General features: G+C 34.0%; 2 protein-coding genes and 1 pseudogene across 2 annotated transcripts; 2 read left to right on the top strand and 1 right to left on the bottom strand.

The window, feature by feature from the left end:
- The first annotated feature begins 25 nt into the window (after nt 1-25).
- Nucleotides 26-9,336, top strand: LOC103851188 (annotated as a pseudogene).
- A 1,142-nt stretch (nt 9,337-10,478) lies between these two features.
- LOC103851186 (monothiol glutaredoxin-S2) lies at nt 10,479-11,155 on the top strand. The gene has a single exon (XM_009128022.3). It carries the CDS (start codon nt 10,626-10,628, stop codon nt 10,932-10,934), a length of 309 nt encoding a protein of 102 aa, XP_009126270.1. The 5' UTR covers nt 10,479-10,625; the 3' UTR covers nt 10,935-11,155.
- On the bottom strand, nt 11,132-12,676 carry LOC103851187 (disease resistance-like protein DSC2). The gene is made up of 2 exons (XM_009128023.3): nt 12,115-12,676; nt 11,132-11,993 (listed from the first exon to the last, which is right to left on the bottom strand). Exons 1-2 carry the CDS (start codon nt 12,532-12,534, stop codon nt 11,868-11,870), a joined length of 546 nt encoding a protein of 181 aa, XP_009126271.2. The 5' UTR covers nt 12,535-12,676; the 3' UTR covers nt 11,132-11,867.
- Between the last annotated feature and the right edge of the window lie 1,649 nt (nt 12,677-14,325).

The raw sequence follows: 14,325 nt of genomic DNA, 5'->3' as shown, positions 1-14,325 counted from the left end.
GTAGCGTGACATATTTGGCGGGATAAATGGATATCGGCCCATGGGCCTTATTGGCCCACTAAAGTCCAAGGCGGGAATTTCCGAAAACTCAGGTGGCGGGAAATTCTTTTTTATACCGAAAAGCCACGTGGCACATCGGAGCCGGAAGATACGGTCGTTAAAGCGTTCGGGTCTTTGAATTTTTTTTAAATAATTTTTTTTAATCGTTGCTTCCACAATAAAATTCACTTTTGATTTTGCTCTACCCACACAAGAACCCTCGATAGAGCGGCGTCCATGGCGAAAGCTTCGAAGAGCGAAGTTTCTTCAGACGAGGCTTACTCGTCTGAAGAAGAGGCGCAAGTTAACGATCAGGTGAATGTGGAAGAAGATGATGATGAGGAGCTCCAGGCCGTTGCTCGCTCGGCGGACTCCGACGAGGAAGCGCCCGCCTCTGACGACGAGGTTGTCCCTGTAGAAGACGACGACGACGACGAGGTACTTTTCGATTTGAATATCTATCTTCATATTCGCCGTTAGTTTGCTTGAAATTTTGAAATTTCTTATTTAACGACGGTTATTAGGGTTTCTTTTGGGCTTCCTAATTGAATAATTGCTCATTATGGTGGTACATTAATGTGACTCGTGAGGATAATTGACTCCTTTCATGATTTGATGAGCATATGTAGGACGAAGAAGATAATGAAAAAGCTGAAATCAGCAAACGTGAGAAGGCTAGGCTTAGAGAATTGCAGAAGTTGAAGAAGAAGAAAATTCAGGATATTTTAGACGCTCAAAACGCTTCCATTGATGCAGATATGGTAAGCTTGTAAAAAGTATTGCTAAGATTTGAGCTGTTTGTCTTTTACATCCCGAGGCATTGAATATTCTCTATCGTTCTATGTATGTAGAACAACAAAGGAAAAGGAGGACTGAAGTACCTTCTGCAACAAACCGAATTGTTTGCACATTTTGCTAAAAGTGAGCCATCTCCGTCTCAGAAGAAGGGGAAAGGAAGGTGCGGTGAATGTTCATGATCTCAAAATATATTGTGGTTAATCATCTGGAGTTTCATGAAATATGATCTTTAATTTATGGGGAGGTTTCACTTAATCTTCAGGGGTCGTCGTGCTTCCAAACTAACTGAAGAAGAGGAAGATGAAGAGTATCTTATGGAAGAAGAGGGTGCTATTCCTGGATCTGGAGGCACACGATTGCTTACACAGCCCTCTTTTAAGTACCTGAATGTTGCTCCTCTTTATCTGGAAATGGCGCATAATGTGGCCTCACAGTTTCTACATATACTTTGGAAATTCTGTTGAATTTTAGAGATCTGATTTATATACTAATATCACAGGTATTCAGGGGGAAATGAGAGACTACCAATTGGCTGGTTTGAACTGGCTCATTAGGTTGTATGAGAATGGCATAAATGGAATTCTCGCAGATGAAATGGTAAACCATTGCTTACCAAAGTATAGATTAAGTTTTCTTGCAGCTCTCTGTTTTCTCTGATGCTAATCTTTGCTTCATTTTTATTTCATGGTCTAGGGTCTGGGGAAGACACTTCAAACAATTTCTTTGCTGGCTTACCTGCATGAATACAGGGGAATTAATGGTCCTCATATGATAGTTACTCCAAAATCAACCATTGGTAACTGGATGAATGAAATTCGCCGATTTTGTCCCGTCCTGCGTGCTGTGAAATTCCTTGGTAATCCTGAGGAAAGGGTAAGCCACAACCGCTCTGCCCTTTTCATGGTTTTATATGTGTGTGCCCACTAGGAATCTGAAACATATGTTAAATATTGCAGAGATATATTCGTGAAGAACTGCTAGTTGCAGGGAAATTCGATGTTTGTGTTACAAGCTTTGAGATGGCTATCAAAGAGAAGACAACCTTGCGACGCTTTAGCTGGCGTTATATAATCATTGATGAAGCACATCGAATCAAGAATGAGAATTCGCTTCTTTCAAAAACCATGAGAATTTTTAACACCAATTATCGGCTTCTTATCACAGGAACCCCTCTTCAGGTACTTGTTCAATCTCATGATCTGTAATTACTTAGATTTTACAACACTTCTGTCAAAGAAAAATCTTACTGTAACTGTTTGAGCATTGTCGTTTTGATTATATATATACTTTGTTCATACTTCTCATATTATGACTTGGTTTGTTTACTGTTCTCAACTTGTTATTTGATATTCATATTTGTTTCTTTTATACAGAATAATCTTCATGAACTGTGGGCTCTTCTCAATTTTCTTCTCCCCGAGGTTTTTAGTTCAGCAGAGACTTTTGATGACTGGTTTCAAATTTCTGGTGAAAATGACCAGCAAGAAGTTGTTCAACAACTTCATAAGGTACGTATTCGTGGATATGGATTTTATTCTCTCTGTTGATGCTAATCACTTACCTCTTATCTTTCCAGGTTCTTCGACCATTTCTTCTTCGGAGGTTAAAATCTGATGTAGAAAAAGGCTTACCTCCAAAAAAGGAGACGATACTCAAAGTTGGCATGTCTCAGATGCAAAAACAGTACTACAAGGCGTTACTGCAGAAGGATCTTGAAGTGGTCAATGGTGGTGGAGAACGCAAACGTCTGTTGAACATAGCAATGCAATTGCGCAAATGCTGCAACCACCCTTATCTCTTCCAGGGTGCAGAGCCGGGTCCCCCTATACCACAGGAGATCACCTTGTAACAAATGCAGGTAAGATTTGCATACAAATTAGTTCCTCCAGATATCTATGGCCAAGTGTCTTAGTAATTTCTGGTGTGTTCTTATTTCTAGGTAAGATGGTTCTCTTAGACAAGTTGCTACCTAAGTTGAAGGAACGCGATTCAAGGGTTCTGATATTTTCTCAGGTAGAGATTAACACAAACAAATAAGTGTTCCTTTCTTGTTTCCTTTTGTCTAAGTGCTATTCTTCTTCTTGTTTCTTGTTCATGTTCTAATGATTTTACTAATTGATTTCAGATGACAAGGCTTTTGGATATTCTTGAGGATTATTTAATGTATCGTGGTTACCAGTATTGCCGTATTGATGGAAACACTGGTGGTGACGAACGAGATGCTTCCATTGAAGCCTACAACAAGCCAGGAAGTGAGAAGTTTGTTTTCTTATTATCCACTAGAGCTGGAGGGCTTGGTATCAATCTTGCTACTGCAGATATTGTGATCCTTTATGACAGTGACTGGTTAGCTCCTTTCTTTTCTACTGAGGTTAGAGATTATTTTCATCATGCTTAATGAGTTGAGTGGACTCTGGCAGGAATCCCCAAGTTGACTTGCAAGCTCAAGATCGTGCACATAGGATTGGTCAAAAGAAAGAAGTTCAAGTATTCCGGTTCTGCACAGAGGTTAAATCTTCTACACGTGAATTAAGAAAGAAAAACATCAAGAACCTAAAACTAATTTTGTATTGGTCATTTACAGAATGCTATTGAGGCAAAGGTGATTGAGAGAGCTTACAAGAAGCTGGCACTTGACGCTCTGGTAATCCAGCAAGGGCGATTGGCAGAACAGAAAAGTAAATGTTTTGTCTACTGAGATTGTAAAATGCAGCGGCTTCTTTCATATAGATATGTATTATGTGTTGTCTCTTATACATTTGTTTCTCTTCTTTACTTTTCAGCTGTTAATAAGGATGAGTTACTCCAAATGGTTAGATATGGTGCTGAAATGGTTTTTAGTTCTAAAGATAGCACAATTACGGATGAGGATATTGACAGAATCATTGCCAAAGGAGAGGAGGCAACTGCTGAACTTGATGCGAAGATGAAGAAATTCACTGAAGATGCAATACAGTTTAAAATGGATGACAGTAAGCATCTCATGTAACCCTTCCTCTTGTTCTTTACGGTAACTCCCTTCCATGACTAATGGGAGATCCGAATAATCTGCTTTTCGGTTTGTTGCAGATGCTGAGCTTTATGATTTCGACGACGATAATAAGGTACTCCTGCATGATTAATTGCACGGCTCAAGGAAATATTCAATCCATACTGTGCTTAGGCACTTGCGCTATTTTGAATAATCTTACGTGATCTTTTTTTTATTGTCTGCTAGGATGAGAACAAGTTTGATTTTAAGAAGATTGTAAGTGAGAATTGGAATGATCCACCAAAGCGAGAGAGAAAACGCAAGTAAGTATTACTTCTATCCTTTTTGTTAAGTGATCTAAACAACATCCAGTCTGAAATATTTACTTTTTATCTACCCAACCTTCAGCTACTCTGAAGCTGAATACTTCAAGCAAACATTGCGACCAGGTGCTCCAGCTAAACCTAAAGATCCTAAAATTCCACGCATGCCCCAGTTGTAAGCACTTTTTCATGGATTAGATATTTAACCTTTTTCTTGGATGGTATTTTTAACGTATGTATCTTATTTATTTTTCAACCCGCAGGCATGATTTCCAGTTCTTTAACCTGGAGAGATTGACCGAGCTGTATGAAAAGGAAGTGCGACACCTTATGGTGGGGTTTTAATTTGAGAATTTATCGACTTATCATGCCATTTATGCAACTTGTCTCTGATTACTTTAAGGCGCTATAGGGTAACAGCAACTTCTTTTGTTTTTGGTTTCAGCAAATACATCAGAAAACTCAGGTGAAAGACACAGTCGAAGTTGATGAACCTGAAGGTCTGTCTTGGTTTCTAAGTCCGTGTCCTCTTTTCTTACACTACTCTACTGAACCTGTTACTGATTAAGTACTTTCTTAGAAGTTGGAGATCCCTTAACTGCCGAGGAAGTGGAAGAAAAGGAGCAATTGTTGGAAGAGGCAAGTGAATCCACTTGACGTTATACAGTGCGTTGTCATTTTTTGTGATGGGGCTTTGTATAACGAATATAGCTGACTATTTTTCAGGGTTTCTCAACATGGAGCAAAAGAGACTTCAATACCTTCATTAGATCATGTGAGAAGTATGGCCGGAACGATATAAAGAGTATTGCCTCTGAGATGGAAGGGAAAACAGAGGAAGAGGTTGAAAGATATGCTCAAGTTTTCAAAGAGCGATACAAGGAGCTGAGTGGTAAGTAGGTTTAGATTGTTAAGTTTACAGTATCAACAGTAACATACAGTTCGATATTTTGCCTCGCACAAGTAGCTTATGCTAAGTAAGCGTTACCTCTGACCTATAATTTGTAGATTACGATAGAATCATCAAGAATATTGAGAAAGGGGAAGGGAGAATCTCTAGGAAAGATGAAATCATGAAAGCTATTGGGAAGAAACTGGATCGCTACAGGAACCCGTGGCTGGAACTGAAGATTCAGTATGGTCAGAACAAAGGGAAGCTGTACAATGAAGAGTGTGACCGTTTCATGGTCTGATATCTTTTTATCCTTCTCTATTTTTGTTACTCTTTTACTGTTTTCTTTCATTTCTATAAGACATTGATCCGAGGAACTTATGATTAACAGGTATGCATGGTCCATAAGGTTGGGTATGGAAACTGGGAAGAACTAAAGACGGCTTTTAAGACATCCCCATTGTTCAGCTTCGACTGGTACGTAAAATCCCGTTCAGTTCAGGAACTTGCCAGGAGATTCGAAACACTGGTCCGGCTGATAGAGAAAGAGAACCAAGAGTATGATGAGAGAGAGAGGCGAGCCCGAAAAGAGAAGAAGCTTGCAACGGTGAGGACTTTTCGCAAACATGGTTTGTGTTTGGTTGATGGTGAGAAACGCGATGGAACTGTTTCTGATGGTCCACTTTTTAAATTCTTTTCAGAATGGAACACCTTCAAAGCGAGCTTTGGGTAGGGAAGCAATAGAGAGCCCTACTGTCTTGAAGAAACGAAAGCAGCTGTCAATGGATGATTTTGTAACCTCGGTAAGCAAATCGTGTACAATATATACAGACTTTTTTATTTTACTTGTTAAATGATGCAAAAGCAGACAATTCTTTAGATGAGAAACTAACTCAAAAACTTTATGTATCTGCAGGGAAAACGTAGGAAATAAGGAGAGCTTAGTTGAATCCATTCGGCTATGCACATTATTAAGTAATGTGTTTACTTTTAGATAGTAGATTAGGTATGATTTCAAATCAGAGAATTGGTCTAGCTGTGACAAAGGCAGATCTATCATTTTGTGTTCACAACTCATTGTTTTGACTACTCTCTTTGATCCTACTTTCTCCGTGTATGTTTCTTTATATATGTAAACACATTCCTAATCTCAGCAGTCGAAATTCTATAGAGGAAACTCAAATTTGCGTTTGTACTAAGAACTTGAACAGGGCACGAGTCCCTTCACAGTTTCCCAGGAGGGACACTGGTAAGAAGCTGTAATTTAGATGGTAAGACGGTTGCTAGTGCAGATTCGTTTCTGTCGGTGTTTATACTTAGAGCTATTTTGTATATCTTTACGGTGGGTGTTAACTGTTGAATATGAGTTTGGTCGATTTGAAAGAACTGAACAAATTCGACTGACTGTGGGTTATTTCAAAATGTTTTTATTGATCAAATGAGAGAGGTTACTGTATAGAAATGTTGATATTGCCCTTTGGAGTTACTGTATAGCCAACAATATGATTTATCCAATTTCAAGGTGCAAACGAATCTGCAATTTTGAATTTTAAAAAGTGAATTGTTTAACGAAAAACAGGAACTCATTTTGTAAAAAAAAATATATTTATACAATTTTTTTTTTGACAACGATGTATTTATACATTCAGGAAAGGAATTTAAATCAAAGTTATGTTTTTGAAGAGTTGAAATTTTAATTTGGGGGGCAAGTACCTTTCAGAAGAATAAGATTCGGAATCCTTTGTGGGAACACGCGTTTCTCGGTTACGGATTTGAGCATTTTCTTGAGCTGACGGCAAACTCTTTTTATCAATCTTTTTTATATGATGTTATCAAATTGAAATTCCTTTTAATGATGATTTTATCATTCTCATTCCTCCACGTACTAATATAGATAGATAAATGCACAAACACATGAATATATGTAAATATTAATTAATTTATTCTAAAAATGACTTTTTATTAGCATATATCTCTTAAAATTAGGAAAATAATTTTATTTTCTTGAGTAAAGCAAAAATTAGGTATGGATGCAATTGACGTACAACCACACAGCGTACGGACGAAGATACCATATGTGATGCCACGATCCGTCCTCGCGATATTTATTATTATCATCGTCGACATTGGTTATCTTTTGTTGACTTGTAACATTGGTTATCTTAATTTTCTTTTGCTAATCCACTTTGGTTATCTTAATTTACTAGTTTTATGTATATAAATATGAGTTTTTCTGCACCATGTGCATATATAATAAATTTAAATATAATATTTTTATTTTAAAAGAAACATTTATTTTACATTTGGACATTATTAATTTTTTTATTTTAACTTCAACGATTTGAAAAAAAATCAAAAATGTATTTTCATATTCTTACATTTTATTTAGTTTAACTAATTCACTTTTATTTTATTTAATTTCAATAGAGTTAAAATTATATTTTATAAAAAATCATTTATATCATATTATATTATATATTTAGTAATTATTTATTTTAAATATATCTCTTACCACCTAGTTTTATATATATCTATATTTAATATATAATTTCTAGTAAAATTTAGAATTTTGTCTATATTATTTAAAATACGTTAAACTGGAAAAATCAATTTGTTAGTTAACCTAGTGAAACAATAAATTTTAATATAACTTTAGTAATTTAACTATAATTTTTTATTAGTGTTACTTTTGTTTTGTTTTTGTTGATACACGCTTATAGTTAGTTTGGTAAAATTTATATATTTATAAGAATATGATATCAAGTTGATGTAACAAATTATATTGATCATATATATTTAGCTTATTTTTTATTAATGGTATATATACATATCAATTTTATGGTGATATATGAGTTATTAGTTATTAATATATTTTAATAGAATTTCCAAAAATAAATATTTATATAGAAAATTTATATAAATGTAACATATGACTTAATAGTCATTATCATATTTAGAAATAATTACCAAAAACATAAATATTTATAAAGAAAATTGTACATATGACAATAAAATTGATGTCACGTCACAATAAAATTGATGCTATGTCATAATTTCATAAGCAACTTCGTTTTTTTTTATTGAGATTGAATGTGGAAATAATACATATACAAATCACTCCATAAATAATGTTTAGTAATGTTCAGAAGATTTTAAAATCATAAACGTGACATATAGCAGCCCATATATTGAAGTTGCATGACAGAACATATCACATCAGATTTATAATATAAAATTTATATAGTATAGAAAGTTTTTTTTGGGTAAAATATAGTACAGAAAGTTGACATTCTTTTTTCCTATATTTGTAAGTTGCTAATAAATAATGACCACACGATTAAAGGCATATATATATTGATATCCATATATCTTAGTATACATCATCATAAATGAAGATTTTCTTATGCCAAAAAAAAACGAAGATTTATTCCATGTATATTTATTCTGATCTACTTTTCACGATGCTAATATATACAACAACTCAACTTTTTGTTAAACATACACAAACGTAACTTCAGTTCGGCTATTTTTCTGCAACCAATGATTTTGGTCCCTCTATGCTTAAATAACAGAACTGTCTATTTGAAACAAAAATGGATATGACTTTATCGGAGATTAGTATGTAATAGAGCGTAAATCACATATCTATACTATAATCGTATTAATTAATTAATACTTTATATTCTAATTAATCTGGATATCCGAGAGTATTTCATGCGATTAAACAATTCAAGAACTTGTTCTTACAGTTACACTTCGGAGAGAATATATTGTATGATATATTTTGAAAATTAATAAGGAAAAAACATAGTAGGATTTCCACCATGCATGCATCATGCATTAACCCAAATAATTTGGCCATTGGCCTTCTAGGAGGCCAAACTATGAGGTCCAAGAGTCGTACATAAAATTGTCATCGAATCTATGGATTTTCGTATTCTGACATGTACTATATATAGAAGATATACACTTATACAGAATCAGTATCTATATTTAAGCAAGTCTTTAAAGAGCATCTGCAGTTTCAAAAGGAGGGTTCGTATGTACTGGATAAATGTTCTTTTCACGTGTTTATGGCCATCAACACATCCCAAACAAATGATTCGATGGAATTATATATATAAGGGCAAAAGACTTTTTAACTTAAATGGAAATAAGGTTAAAGAACTTCAGGAGTTACAAGTAGGGATGAAACATATAGTTAGTTATTCCGATTAAATAGTTAACTAATACTCCTTCTGTTTCACTTTAGTTGTCATTTTAGGTTTATGCATACATATTAAAAAAATATTTAATTTTGCATATTTCCAAAATAAGAAAATAATAAATTTTGCATTGACAACATAAAATGACACTTAATATGAAACAGAAATAATATATATATCAAAGATAATGGACCTTGTATGAAGCAATCACATATACACATACATATAAGTAATTTGGTTTTACTTTCATATGTATTATTGATTCTTTATCTTTAAAATTCGTTTGCCACCATGAAAGCAACTGAAGAGTGCTTAGCTCATACATAGAATCCCTCTCTTTCTCTCTTCCTCTCTCTTATAATTGTATGTAAAATGTGGAAGTGGCGAGTCGAGAATAGAATCATTACGTAGAAGAAGGGGACGTATCCTAAAGAAAAAAAGAGACCCTATTTTGGATAACTATTTCTCCAACGCATAAGATGCCTCTTTGATAAGCTTTACATATTCCAGTTCTTGTTCGAGAGAGAAGAAATCATATATAAGAAAATGCAATGTTACATATGCAAGAAAGTAAGAAACACAACTCAACTGTGTGAACCTTGGAAATATTTAAGAAGCTTGGGTGTTTATTATGATTCATGAAAAAGATATGATGATAAATTGGGTAATTACGCTAACTTAATTCGAAAAAGTATAAAATCAAATTCCATAAAATATTTAGTAGTAATTATTAATCCACATGGTCCATTGACCTCGAAGTACCTTAATGTACGTAGGTTTCCCGAAAGGGTTCCACATGACATGATCCACTGCATGCATACACAAACAAATAACATGGTAGCAACAAAATCAGTGAGATTTAATAATAAACCTTCTTTACGTTGCTGAGATACAATGAGTTATATACCGAAAACAATTTATACCTATTACCTATACTTTCTACATAAATCAATGATTTGTGATTTTAATATTTAATTGAGGATGACTCTCGCTTTTATGGAATCGTACGAGCTAAGGACATTCTTACCTTTTAGCCACGATCACTATGTATGCCAAAATGGACAATAAAATAAAAAGAAGAGATAAAACTTTTGAAAATCATTAGATTCTCATCTTTTACATTTTGTGATACAAAATTAAAACTGAGCATGTGTCGCATTCGGACAGGATATTGTTAGAAACAAAATCCAAACATCTTGTCCGATCTAATCCAATAATCATCGTATTCTTTGCCTCTATATAAACAAAGACTTCTTCAGCCAATAATTTCATATCCACACAACATTCTCACAACCTAAAACTATCATATTGATTCAGAAACCTATTCCAAAGGTTAAATAAGAAACAAAAATTAAGAAACTGAATTTTAGTAGTGATACCTTATAATACAACTAGCAATGGAGATGATAACTAAGATGGTGTTGGAGAGACCAGTGGTCATTTACAGCAAAAGCTCATGTTGTATGTCCCACACGGTCAAGACTTTGCTCTGCGACTTCGGTGCAAATCCAGCGGTTCACGAGCTTGATGAGGTACCTAGAGGCAGGGAGATTGAGCAGGCGTTGTTGCGGCTTGGATGTAGCCCGGCGGTTCCAGCAATTTTTATTGGAGGAGAGTTGGTTGGTGGAGCCAACGAGGTCATGAGTCTTCACCTAAACGGCTCATTGATCCCTATGCTTAAGCATGCTGGTGCATTGTGGGTTTGACTTAATATATTTAACTAACTAGTTTACTTAACACTAAGTTAAGTACGCAGAATAATGTTTTTAAACACATCTATGGTCTTTGACATGGTGATATGTACGAGTCCATGTCAGATCAATAATCCGGATGTTATCTTTTTACTGTTTTTGATGTTACATGATAAGAAAATAAATATAAATAATAATGAAGAAAGAAAAAGAATTACAAACTGATTTGTATTTAATCGATTATGTTCATGTCATCGCGGTATCAGTACCCGCATTGTAAAAAAAAATGCTAAACCATTCTCCAGAGAAAGAATGTGAAAGCTTCCAGTGGCCACGCGCGTGAAAATCTGGTGTGGTACAGATTCAAACTCGGGTTCCTTTAAGGATCCATGCTTTGACCATCCGACTACAGACGCGTGGTTACAAAGAATCTTTAACCAACACACCACAATAATAACTTCAGTACCCGTATTTAAGATCAAACGTTAGGTGAATGCAGGTTCAAGTGTTTCATCGGAAACAAAGATTACAGTCTCTTGAGAACATAGCTGATATACCAAGAAAGCCTTTCCATTTCTAAACGCAGACAAGTTTTAAGCATATGGAAAGTACATAATCACAATCGTCTATTAAAGGCTACATATCCTGTAATTAGTCTATTGTATCTCCTAGAATATTGTCTTACCTTTCTTGTAATCATCTCTGTACATATAAGAACAGAGCACCTCAATGCAATATACTCATTCGATTCCAATATTCAATATGGTATCAGAGCTCTATAGGTGAAAACCCTATTTCTTTCCGCCTCTCTCTTCTCTCAATTTCTTCTACTCCTTATTCGTAACTTGTTCTTCACGCATCAATGGCTGATAACACAGCTGAGCGTACGGTTGTCAATATATCGAGCGCAACGAAACTCACGACGACGAACTACCTGATGTGGAGTCGTCAGATTCGTGCCTTCATCACTTCATCGAAGATAACAACATTGCACCAGATCAGACTATTATAGCAAATGGTGAATCTCAACCAAATCCGGCCTTTGCTCCTTGGAGGCGCCAGGACCAGCTCCAGCTATTCATTAAAACATCCATCAAGAAAAGTAGCTACACAAGTGGAAGTAAAAGTGAACGAACTAGTTGCTAGAGTGGTAACCAGCTATACCCGCGACATCTTTCAAAGCTTGCATCCATACCTGCCTCACCTCTTCTGTTTTTCCCACACAGGTCTCATCAAAGGCCTTTCCGGAATCTCCGGTCTGCTTCCTTACATCAGATGGATCCACTTCGTAGAAAATGGTCATCACTGTTTGTTGATACTCTTCCCTGCACTTTATGATCTCCACCAACTCATCCAGACACCAGCTTGAAGAGGCGTAGTTACGGGAGAGCAAGACAACGGCTACCCTTGATTGCCTGATGGCTCCTACAAGCAGGGGACCGACAGGTTCGCCTCGCTTGATCTCGTTATCAATGAAAGGTATGATTCCCTTGCTTTTGAGCTCTTTCAGAACGTGACTAAGAAATCCTTTGCGCACGTCTTCTCCACAGAAGCTCAGGAAGACGTGATACAACCAACTACTGCGAGACAGCGATGAGGAAGAAGAAGAAGCCATGAATAATAATAGCACGAAGAAGAGGATCACAAAGCTCTCAGATCTGAAGAAGAGATAACATCGGAAAATAGTAAAGACGCCTCAATTGATAAGGAAACAGCCAAAGTGAAATGCAATTTTTATATAAACTAGATTTTTTAACCACGCTACGCGCGGATAAGATATTATACGTATTTCTCAATTTTGAAAAAAATAATGTATAATATTGTATTACATTATTTAAAAAATATAAAATAAGACTACATAGCATAAATATATTTTTAAATTTTCTTTGTGGAAATCATTATGTTATTTGATTGTTCTACTTGATTCACATATTTGCATAGTTATTTGTGATAGATGAATAACTATATTTTTATTATCAGTAAATAATATATATTTATTATATAATATAAGAAAAATAAAGTTATTTACTTTTAAAACAAACTTGTCTCATGTTGGGGACTCGGTTATAGACATATCATATTCGAATGAGGCATTTTTTAGTTATCAATCTTCTTAACAGTCAAGAAACAAATCTGAATATCAAAACAATATCTCATACGATCTCTTTGTGGAATAATTGCTCTGAAGAAATTGAATTTATGCATCAAAAAGGACTGGAAATGGATGTGCAGATGTGTTAAATAAGTCAGCTTTACAAAGTACTATTCATAGTTCATATATCATTTATCTCCATCCTATTTTTTTGTCCACCATTTCTTAAACATCTTGAAATAACTGATGCTAATTAATAATAAACTTTTAGCTGGCAAAAAACATCAATTTGTCTAATTATCGCTTAATTTGTCTAACTGATATATATGCATTTCTCAATTCTAAAAAATAATGTATAATATTGTATTACATTATTTAAAGAATATAAAATAAGACTACATAACATAAATAAATTTTTTAAATTTTCTTTGTGGAAATCATTATGTTGTTTGATTGTTCTACTTGATTCACATATTTGCATAGATATTTGTGATAGATGAATAACTATATTTTATTATCAGTAAATAATATATATTTATTATATAATATAAAAAAAATGAAATTATTTACTTTTTAAACAAAGTTGTCTCATGTTGGGAACTCGGTTATAGACATATAATATTCGAAGGAGACATTTTTACAGTTATCAATCTTCTTAACAGTCAAGAAACAAATCTGAATATCAAAACAATATCTCATACGATCTCTTTGTGGAATAACTGCTCTGAAGAAATTGAATTTAAGCATCAAAAAGGACTGAAAATGATGTGCAGATGTGTTATCTAAGTCAGCTGTACAAAGTACTACTATTCATAATTCATATATCATTTAATTCTATCATTTCTTAAACATCTTGAAATAACTGATCTTAATTAACAATAAACTTTTGGCTGACAAAAAAAATCAAATTTGTCTAATCATCGCTTAAATATTTTATTAATATTGTCTAAGAAGCTTTCAATTGATATCATAGTTTAATTTTTATTATTTTTTTTGTTAATTTCAGAGTTTTTTTGTATTTAAGATTTTTTTCCATATTAAGCTTATATTTCTTTCACATAATATATATATATCATAAAAATATCATCAAATCTCTTTTACTTATTTATTATTTTGTTTTTAATGAAAATATACTTATTAAATAATTTAATTTAAAATAAAATTATATATAAATTTGTTGTATTCTAACAATTTTTTTTACAAAACAAAGTATCGGAGTCTTGAAAGTTGAATCCATATTATTGTAAATGTACATAAGAGTGTGATTACATATTTAGTGATTCTTGTATATGTGTCCAAGAAAGTTTCAATGGC

This window comes from Brassica rapa, chromosome A02 (assembly GCF_000309985.2).
Source record: "Brassica rapa cultivar Chiifu-401-42 chromosome A02, CAAS_Brap_v3.01, whole genome shotgun sequence".
NCBI classification, from domain to species: Eukaryota; Viridiplantae; Streptophyta; class Magnoliopsida; order Brassicales; family Brassicaceae; genus Brassica; species Brassica rapa.
Note: the sequence above shows the minus strand (reverse complement) of the source record. Positions and strands in the feature narration are given on the sequence as shown.